Source organism: Seriola dumerili, unplaced genomic scaffold, assembly GCF_002260705.1.
Source record: "Seriola dumerili isolate Sdu_G_001 unplaced genomic scaffold, Sdu_1.0 BDQW01000003.1, whole genome shotgun sequence".
Classification (NCBI taxonomy): domain Eukaryota; kingdom Metazoa; phylum Chordata; class Actinopteri; order Carangiformes; family Carangidae; genus Seriola; species Seriola dumerili.
Window position 1 is genome coordinate 17,791,426 of NW_019174258.1, and position 9,894 is coordinate 17,801,319.

At 41.3% G+C, this 9,894-nt stretch overlaps 2 protein-coding genes across 2 annotated transcripts in view; one reads left to right on the forward strand and one right to left on the reverse strand.

Moving 5' to 3' along the window:
• The first annotated feature begins 243 nt into the window (after positions 1-243).
• Positions 244-6,600, forward strand: LOC111217569. Its single transcript, XM_022739506.1, has 6 exons — positions 244-349; positions 2,344-2,385; positions 2,485-2,868; positions 3,959-4,081; positions 4,968-5,058; positions 5,180-6,600. The coding sequence occupies exons 2-6, from the start codon at positions 2,346-2,348 to the stop codon at positions 5,574-5,576; spliced, it is 1,035 nt and encodes a 344-aa protein (XP_022595227.1). The 5' UTR covers positions 244-349; positions 2,344-2,345; the 3' UTR covers positions 5,577-6,600.
• A 1,448-nt stretch (positions 6,601-8,048) lies between these two features.
• rasl12 (RAS like family 12) overlaps positions 8,049-9,894 on the reverse strand; it is an 11,580-nt gene continuing 9,734 nt past the window's right edge. The window contains exons 4-5 of the mRNA XM_022745615.1: positions 9,296-9,486; positions 8,049-8,477 (exon numbers count right to left, since the gene is read on the reverse strand). Of these exons, the coding sequence (XP_022601336.1) occupies positions 8,147-8,477; positions 9,296-9,486 (522 nt within the window). The 3' untranslated portion in view covers positions 8,049-8,146. The remainder of the gene's footprint in view (positions 8,478-9,295; positions 9,487-9,894) is intronic.

The window sequence follows — 9,894 nt, forward strand, 5'->3', positions numbered from 1 at the left end:
CAAGGCTGTCTAAAGAGTAACAAGCCACAGGTCAGTGACCTGGAATCTGTCTGAACAGTGACTGAAAGTCAGTGCGGAACAACATCATGTTCAGCTGCTACAAACACACGAAAAGACTGAGACTCAGAGGTTCTCCCTGAGATCACTAAACAGTTTAGACAACCCACACACACTGTCATATATCCACTGTCTGTGAAGTCTATGCCACACTCTGTATTCAGAGACAGAGCAGAGTGATGACATGATCTGAAGCTCCGCCCCATGAACTTTGGAAAGATTTTTATTTGTGTGCAGTGATCAGTCAGAGGTTCCTCCTTCTCTTCTCAGCCACAGACTGAACATCACACAGGTGAGTACCCGAATCCACACAGGTATAAAGCTCTAATGTCATGGTTGAACAAAGTGCACTATGATATAAAGATCCACTGAGTGATGAGCTCCACTTGTGATAAGTAAACTATAATTATTTGTAGTTTTGTGGATGCTGCAGATTCTTGTGGAGGGGGAAGTTGTGTCAGTAAATCTGTTAACCTTGTGCTTTCCACCTGTGAGTGGTCATGGGATTAGGAGATCGTTAAAAGTTAATTTCTTATTGCATCAGACTCATGGCGTCTGTAAACATGTTTGAACATTTCTTCCATCTCCTTCATATCAGATGTCAGTTTCCACTCATATGGTCTTTGTAATCACTAGTTGTGGTCACAATTGTTCAGCGTTTTGTTTGACTAGTTGAACAAAAACTCTTATTAGTCATTCTTCTTCAGCAACTAGTGGCACTTCTGTCCAACTAGTTCCAACAGACGCTGCACTAGTAGCAGACAGTTAAACTGGAGGCATGTGGTTACACCCAGCAGAGGTGAAGGGGGGAGAGACAATGTTAGCTTTAACAAGCTAACATTACGATTTTTCTTACCTATTGATATTCACTCCAATCACTGGTGTACTACACAAGCGCACCACCCAAGGACAAATCCCAATGGGCCACCATATCAATGGTCTGTTTTGACAGTCCAAAACCTCCATAAGGTTTTTATTGGCAGTGTCAGTCTCTACCGGCCCTCTCTCTATGCCTGTAATTCAGGGTGTGCATGAGAGCGGGCAGTGTGTGTCAGCCAGTACTGGGCTCACTTCACTTACACAGGTGTAGTGCTGCTGGTGAAGAAACAGAATATTCCCAGTTTCTATGATCTGGTTGAAATTAATTTACAGTTTTTAAGATCTGAAGATCTGATCATATGTATGTCATGTAGAGAGCCAATAAAAACAAATGACATGTTCAAAGTTGTCATATGGACATTTAAGGTGTATTGATTAATTCACAACGTTAATTCATGGATTGAGTAACAGAAAAAAACATTCCACCTTAAAAGTGTCCAATAGCTGCACAATGAATTAGATTTTTAAATAGTAAAGATAAAAAGACAGAAAAGATCCTTTCATTCATCAGTTTCTTTTTCTGTGATGTATTCACACAGAAACATGATAAAGTCTGTTATACTTGGACAGCTTGTGCTGCTGGAAAAAAATGCTAGCTTAGCTACATTTTCATAGCCTGGTCTGTTAGAGCAATGGTGTGACTGTGGCAAGGACATTTACGGTGGCCCTGTGAGCGCAATGCACTGCAACATAAGAAAACACATGCAAACAGTCACAACAAAAGCAAATACACAACCACACTGCAAATACTCACAAGACAACAGAAGTGTTTCCAGGGGACACTAAAAAGTGATGAGGGGATACCCCAGTTGCTCACAAGTTCATCATTTTCATTGTGTTGTGAGTATTTGCAGCACATGTGTTGTCAAATTGATGAAGATGTTTTCTGAATTTGTTTGTGTATTGTCTGTTTGCATGTGTTTTTCTTAAGTTGCAGTGCATTGAGAATTCAGGGCCAGTGTAGTTCTTAAAGGTTAGTTAATGATTCGCTGCATAGCCTCAGATGAAGACTTGAATCCTTTGCACTGAGATGTGAAATGAGGTTCTTTCTTCTGGCCTGTCATCTGTTTTGTCCTTATTTAACTGTGAAATACAATTTACTGTGTAACTCATATCGCCTGGTGAAGCAGAGACAGCAGAGATGTGTGTCCTCGGCATTGTGGCTGACAGAGACTAGTGGTAGCATGTACAGACTGAAAAGGATGAGGCTTAAGAATGAACCTTGGGGAACACCACTGTACAGTATAACCACAAACTGGATATATTTTACAGAAAATGTGTTAAGCAGCTGTTTTTCTGCTCCTGCCATCAGGTCTCACACTAAAAATGAATACACTATCTTCAAGTCTTCTGTCTTTAATGAAAAGGTTGAAATTTCTCAGATTTCTAACGCCCCTTCCTCTATAGATATGTTTGACATCTGGATCATGCTGTTTCTCCTCCTGTCAGGTAAAGTGATGCTTCATTCACACACAGAATTTACACACACATATGATTTATATAGTAGCATTATTTAATCTAAACCTGTTATTCTCACGACACTTGCAGGGGGGAGGGCGTTCATGATCCACAGCACCCAGCGCAGCCTGTGTCTGGAAGACTCTGCAGCTACAGGTGAAGTCCTGCTGAAAGGGTGCAACCTGGACTCTGTGTATCAACAGTGGGTCTGGATCACTCAGGGCAAGCTGATGTGTGTCGCAACATCCAGATGTTTGTCGGCCCAGCAGACAGAGCCAGTCCGGACCTTGTCCTGCCAGGAGCCGGAGGGTGATGCTTCAAGGTTACTGTGGGACTGTGACAGGGACAGGCTGATCAGCAGGAACACGTCAATGCTGCTGTCAGTAGATGGCCAACGTGTGATTCTGACTTACAACAGCAAACAGTCCAAGTGGAGATCTCTGGATGAGGGGGACATCTGCCAGGAAAAACTCAGTAAGTCAGGGAGGATTACAGAAACAGAAAGGTCTCATCATAATCTATTATATCTATAATAATACAGTACATCATTATTTGTTTGACCATATTTTATATTAATAATCTGCAAAGAACCCTGTAACAAAAGTTATGAAATTAATGTTGTGAAGTAAAAATACAATAAACAATATATTTAGTAACTTAACATTATACTAAAGGCAAGACACCAAGCAGTGAGTGAATGAGACACTGATGGGAATCAGTCACACACTCATTAGACAGCATCACTGTACAGCTGAATTGAACCTGCAGAGAGGGGCTGAGTACTGAGTCACTGCGTCATCCTCTTTAAAGGAGTTTAACCTAATCTAGTTTAGTTGTGATTAATAAACTGAAGTGAAAATGATAAAGCCGTTGTTTTATCATCCTGCCCTCATGTTGATTAAGACGACGCAGTTTAAGTATTTACATTTGAGATTAATTGAAAAAGATGCATGCTGCACACATCACTGTTGAACTATGAATGTTTATTATTAGCTATTATTATTTCTATCTATCTATCTATCTATCTATCTATCTATCTATCTATATTAACAATAGATCAAACACATGTAATGTAAGAGTGATAAACTTATAATGATCACTAGTAATGATCACTTCTCAGTGTTTTAGCTGTTGGGTCTGTAAATGTTGTGTTTTGGTCTCAAAATGTTGTTTCCAACAGAAGCAGCTGTTTTCATAGAAACATCTGTAAACAGCCTCTACCTGATCAGCAGCAAAAAGCAAATAGATGCAGTCACAGAGCAGCTGGTGAACACAGTGGAGCGTTTAGCAGCTAAAGAGACAGATATTTCCCTCAAGAGCTGGTGGAGACCAAACACAGAGCTAAAAGAGAGGGAACAGTGGACTGAGATTCATCAGATGACACAGACATCATATCACATGAATCATTATATTGATCTGTGTCTGCTGGCTGTACTACTAAACATGTCCAAAAATTGTCTGTCTGCCTGTCTGTCTGCCTGTCTGTCTGTCTGTCTGTCTGTCTGTCGGTCTGTCTGTCTGCCTGTCTGTCTGTCTGCCTGCCTGTCTGTCTGTCTGTCTTCAGGACTCAGGAGGGCGTCTGATGATCCAGATGAGTTTCAGGATGAAGAGGAGCAGGTCGGTGAGAGTGCAGCCATGACAGAGGAACAGAGACAGTATCTGCGCTGGTACTATCGCACAGAGGATTGTAAGTGCTGCAGATATCACTCACCTCAGACTGTTCTGAAAGCTACAGCTAGCATCTGATGCTAGTTAGTCACCTGTCAGACACGGATCACTCAGTGGTTCAGACTGGTGTCTGAGGCTGAGCACAGTCTCATCCTCAGAGAGAAGTCTCTTCTTTGTTCCTAAAGAACTGACTCACTTCTTTATCATTTATCTGCTAAGCTGTCAAAAGCACACTCCTCTCACTCATCCAGCTGACTGACAGGTACCTGGATCACCACAGTTTAACTTTCACTGGAATGAGAAAATATCAGGATCAAATAAAAGAAATTTAATCTGGACACTTGAACAGTCAATCAGAATGTACTCTGGGATGCTCTCATAAAAAGAGACAGATGCAAAAAATGTATACTTTACTCTGTTTATTGATGTTTCATAAACAATATGTGATTATTAATAATATTGATTATTAAAGCCAGTTTGTTGAAAACCTGTTTAATCTCCAAATCTCTAATGTCTGTTTAATCTCTAAAGTCTAGATTTCATAAAAAGAAAAAAAATAGTATGAGTAGAGTCACATGATCAGCACTCAGCCAGTCACATGAATGCTGATCATTGTTTCCATCTCACTGACTTTTCAAAATAAGAGCTCACCATCCATGGTTGTTTATCCAAGATTAACACATAGATTCTCCAGCTCTGTTAGCTGTATCAGAAAGACCAGGGTCATGATCCTGGATGAGTTAAACAACATAACCACATTTATAATATAAATATATGTATATATATATATATATATATATACATATATATATGTGTGTGTGTGTGTGTGTGTGTGTGTGTGTGTGTATACACAAATATATACAAATGCAATATTATTGAAGCAGAGTGTTGTATTCTTGTTGCAGCAACCACATGGAAGTTTGTGCTGCTGGGACTGGCCTTTGTCTGCCTGTTGGTTGGTTTTCTGCTACTGGGAATGGGAGCCATGGCCAACAAGTATGACTTCAATTTATTCAATGACACTCATGTGTGTATGTCATACTGACTTGACTTACACAGTGAAGCTGACTGACACAGTGAAGCTGCTGACTGACAGTCCCTTGCCTGTTTCCCACAGGAACAGAAAGAAGATAGCTCAGTACAAAGCAGCAGCATCTCTGGTTAAGAAGAGTGGAGATGAGGAGCTGCAGATCACCTCACCACTCAGAGACGACTGCAGAAGCAAACCATCAACTTCATCATCATCCTCTCCTGACAGGCTACTGAACGGAAACGGAGAGGTGAACGAACTCAGAGCAGGAAACATCCTGGTCACATGGAAAGATGGCAACACCTCTTGCCTGTACTCAGATCCTGCACCACAGGTGGAGCAACATGAAGAGGAACAGGAAGAGGAACAGGAAGAGGAGCAGGTGGAGAAACAGGTGGAGGAGCAGGTGGAGGAGCAGGTGGAGAAAGACGTAGTGGTGTCAGCTGCTGAGCTGTCATCTCATGAAGTAAAGACAATAGAGTGAAGGGTTCACATTACAGTGAATAGTATGATTCTCCTCCAGAGGAATTCATATGACGTTACCCTGTGTTACATCTGTAAAACAACATGTCTGACACTCTGAAAACTTTATCTCCACCTTCACTGCCAGCTTCTAGAGATGAAAAACAAATATTCAGGCAGAATGTTAGATATGTTTGATTATTCACTCAAATGCTCAGATCAACTTTGTTCATTATATTGAGAAATATACTGATTTGCTGTCATTGAAAGAGTTCACACTGATACCACTCTCATGTCTTAATGGTAAATATGAAGCTACAGCTAAGAGACAGCTAGCATAGCTTAGCATAAAGACTAAAGACTGTAAACCTGGCTCTGCCAGCCAATAGCTGATTAACACCTGTACCTTGTTTGTACTAAACAAAAATGTTAAAAAAAAAAGGTTTTATTTCTTCCGTAGCAGCAGCAACTACTGTTCACAGCTTCAGGGAATCTTGTTGTCGCAGTGAGGTGGTGGTGTACCATCATGTCTGAGACCTGTGTGATACTGAGACCTGTGCTCACTGACAGTATCTGACCCCCTGTAGCCACAGACGCTGCACAGCGCTAAAGGGTTGATGAATAAATACCACCTAACCCAATCTGCCCCTGCCAACAAGTATGACTTCAGTTCATTCAATGACACTTAGTGTATGTCATAGTGAAGCTGTTCGCTGACACAGTGAAGCTGACTGAAAGTGAAGCTCCTCACCGACACAGTAGATACCAGTCTTCCATGGAACCTACAAACCCACAGTACTGTTCATTAGACAGCATGGACAGAGGCAGGTTAGCTGTTTCCCTGTGTTTTTATGCTAAGCCAAGCTAACCACATTCAGACTCCACCACACAGACACGAGAGAGATTCATGTATTCCCCATAAACTGAACTGGATAAGAAGATAATAATTGTGATGTCATCCCAATATGTGTGTGTGTGCATGTGTGTGTGTGTGTGTGCGTGTGTGTGTTCGCCATCATTAACTAATAAAATCATTTCTGGAGAAACTGTGATGGTTTTCTTTAAGGAAGACTTTACATGGGTGGACATCACTCAAATCAACACCACTCTGATATAAACTGATGGTTTAATGACAGGAAGTGATCAGAGAGGGAATGAGCTGAATGAGCAGGGAACCTTTACTAGTTGTTGGATATACAGTATGTATGTGCTGAGGAGTGCTCCCCCTGCTGGCTCCATCTGCCTACAACATTCAAACATCAATACATTATTAAGGCAGATGATATTTACACCCTGGTGTAAATACAGTGTAAATATCATGGCAGAAACAAGCATAGCCAATCATGCTATTTGCACCTGATAACACTAAAGGAGTTTTTGTGGATCAAGAGGTGAGGGGGTGGGGCTGCCAGGTGTAAATATTTGAATAGTGTGTGACTGTTCTCACCTGGGTACAAATACACTCTCAGATAAGATCAATCAATCAATCAATCAATCAATCAATCTGATGTTTCTGTGTCTCCATCCATGTAGCTCATTCTTCTGACGTGATTGACAGACGATAAACCTTTCAGCTCATGCTGTCTTTCTCCATACATGATGATTAGTAATTGACAACAGATCAAATGATTTATTGCATCAGTGGTAAGAACAAAGTTCTTTGATTGAAGCTGCCCCCCCCGGTGGAACGAGTCAGATCTTAAACTTCAGGAACTTTCAAGTTTCAGTTTCATTTGGTCAAAATTGTATTGACTGATTATTAGTGATATTTGATTATGATGCTATCATGTATTTAAGAGTTTTAATCCATCACAGTATCTCATGCAGTGTATTAGTGTATTGCACTCTATTGACTGCTGTCATTTTATCAACTTTACATTTTCTTCGGATCATATCTGTTTGACACTGGACTGTTCTTTTCTATTTTAATATTCGTTTAAAGTCTCTGTTTACGGACTATGACCTCTGTGTTTTGTGTTGCTGCTGCTGTTGTCTTGGCAAAGACTCCTGTAAGCAATTCTCAGTGAAGCGCTAAATAAAGTTATCACAGGTTAATAAGACAGACTCTTCGTAAAGCACATTAAACTGCATGACATGTTCTCTGACCACATGTGATGGGTTCTTATCCAAACGTCCCCTTAGGGTGAAAAGCCCCCTGCTGCTGCCTCTCCAGTCTCTCTACAACAACTGTGTGTCTTTGTGGTCTTGACATGAAGAATCATACACACGACAATAACAGCGTGCACAGCTTACTGTCACACCTCCACACCTTCATTAGGACCAGTTAGTTTAACGTCTCAGCTGTAACTCTTTATAGAATCGGTTCTGAATCATGAGATTTCCGGGTCAGTTACAGACGGGCGACAAATTAAAAGAAAAACTGGTTCTCAGTGTTTTATGATGGTGGTGGAGGCTGTCAAACATCTGATTCACTTCAGTCTTCAGAGGAAAGTGTTTGTTTGTTTGTTTGTTTGTTTGTTTGTTTGTTTGTTTTTTTGTTCTGGTTTTTCATTGGTCAGATGTACATATACAGCTCTTCATGTTATTCACTGTTATCTAATAAGTCTTTCACAGCGTGGAGAGTGTTGGGGGTCAGAAAATCTTGAGGCCCTTGAGCAGGGTTAGTGTGGTGGCCCTCCGTTTCCTCTGAGCTCTGGATGTCTTCACAGTCACCAGCTTGGCAGTGGTGGGGGCCGGCAGCTCCTTGTAGGGAGTGGTGAAGGACGGGACACCAATGAGTGCCTTGTCCTCACTGACGTAGACGGCTGATGCCAGACGACCATGCCCCCCCTCTGACCTCGCCCTCCTCACAGCCTCGTGGAAGACGTGCTGCACTGACATGAAGTCTAGACAGGCCGACACCTCGAAGAACAAACAGCCGAAACGAGACGCCAGGGCCTGACCGTCACACTGACTCACCTGTCTGAGAAACAACACAACAACACACCTGTACACTCAACAAAGGGTTCACACTGATAAAGCTCTTCATTACTGTTTATGTTAGAGTAAAGTTTATGTTAGTGCCGTGTGCACAATGGATCATTTATATTGTGGAGAAACTTCCAGAAGGACAACCATCACTGCAGCTCTCCACTGATCAGGGCCCGTATTCACAAAGCATCTTAAGGCTTAAAGTAGCTTTTAACTTGCTTTTCATGGAGACTTCTAACACATGTTGTTTTTGACGTGGCACAGAATAGATGTTAAATGAAGTTAAATAAAATCTTCTATTGAAAATGTAGGACCTCTCACCTGTCCACAGGTGTTCCTACTCACACTTCATTCGCTGGTACTGGACATAGACGGTGAGCTGCAGAATCTAATTTGTGGAGCGTTCCCACTGTACAATGGCCACGCTCATTTGACATGTAAGCATGTTAGCATGTTGAGCAGACAGGAGGTTTCATAGCATATTATCAAATGTGAATACAGTTCACAATCCTAGAATCTCTTGATGTGGTTTGTTTGGTAGAGTGAAGACATCTTAGTTTAAACCTGTTTTTATTCCCCTTGGACACTGAGCCTGGACTGAGCTGAACCCTGTCCTGACCTCTGTTTCCTTCTGCTGCAAAAACACTGTCATTGTTTCTTATAACTTCAATCACAGACAAGGTGTCCGTGCCGTATCGGTGTCCTGAACCACAGTCCACATACTGACACTGACTGATATTTGTAGAGGAGGAGGAGGATGTAAAAACCTGTGAGGCTTTCTACTTATATCACACACACACAGATACCAGCCTGTATCTGTCCATGTCCAGCTTGTTGCCCAGCAGGATGATGGGAGTTCGAGGCCTGAAGGTCTTGTTGTGCAGGGAGAGAATCTGCAGATACAGCTGGCTGCCTTTAAAGCTCTCCATGCTGTCAATGCTGTAGACCACGAGGAAGGCGTTGGCCCAGGACAGATAACGCTCACTGTTCACTGGACCCTCCTTCACACACACAGACACACACACAGACACACACACACACACAAAACAAAGCAGACTGCTGGACTCACAGGGGCGTTTTAAACAAACCATAATATTCAAGTCCTCTTTGTGAAGTGTTTCCACTGCGTCATAAAGAACCACACCAGAATAAATAAAAAGAATAAAATAAAAAGAATAAATATCTACACTGTAAAATGTGACAAGTGGATCTTACTTTTAAAAATCTAGGAAACCGATGCCTTGAAAAATAAAGTAAATATAAATCATCAGTTCATTCTACAAATCACTTAAATATTTACTTATTAATATATAATCTAAATATAGTTTGACTTAAATCAGTCATGTTTTTCCATAAACTTTATCATGTATTGTTCTCTCATTCAGAGTAGAATACTACACACACGAACA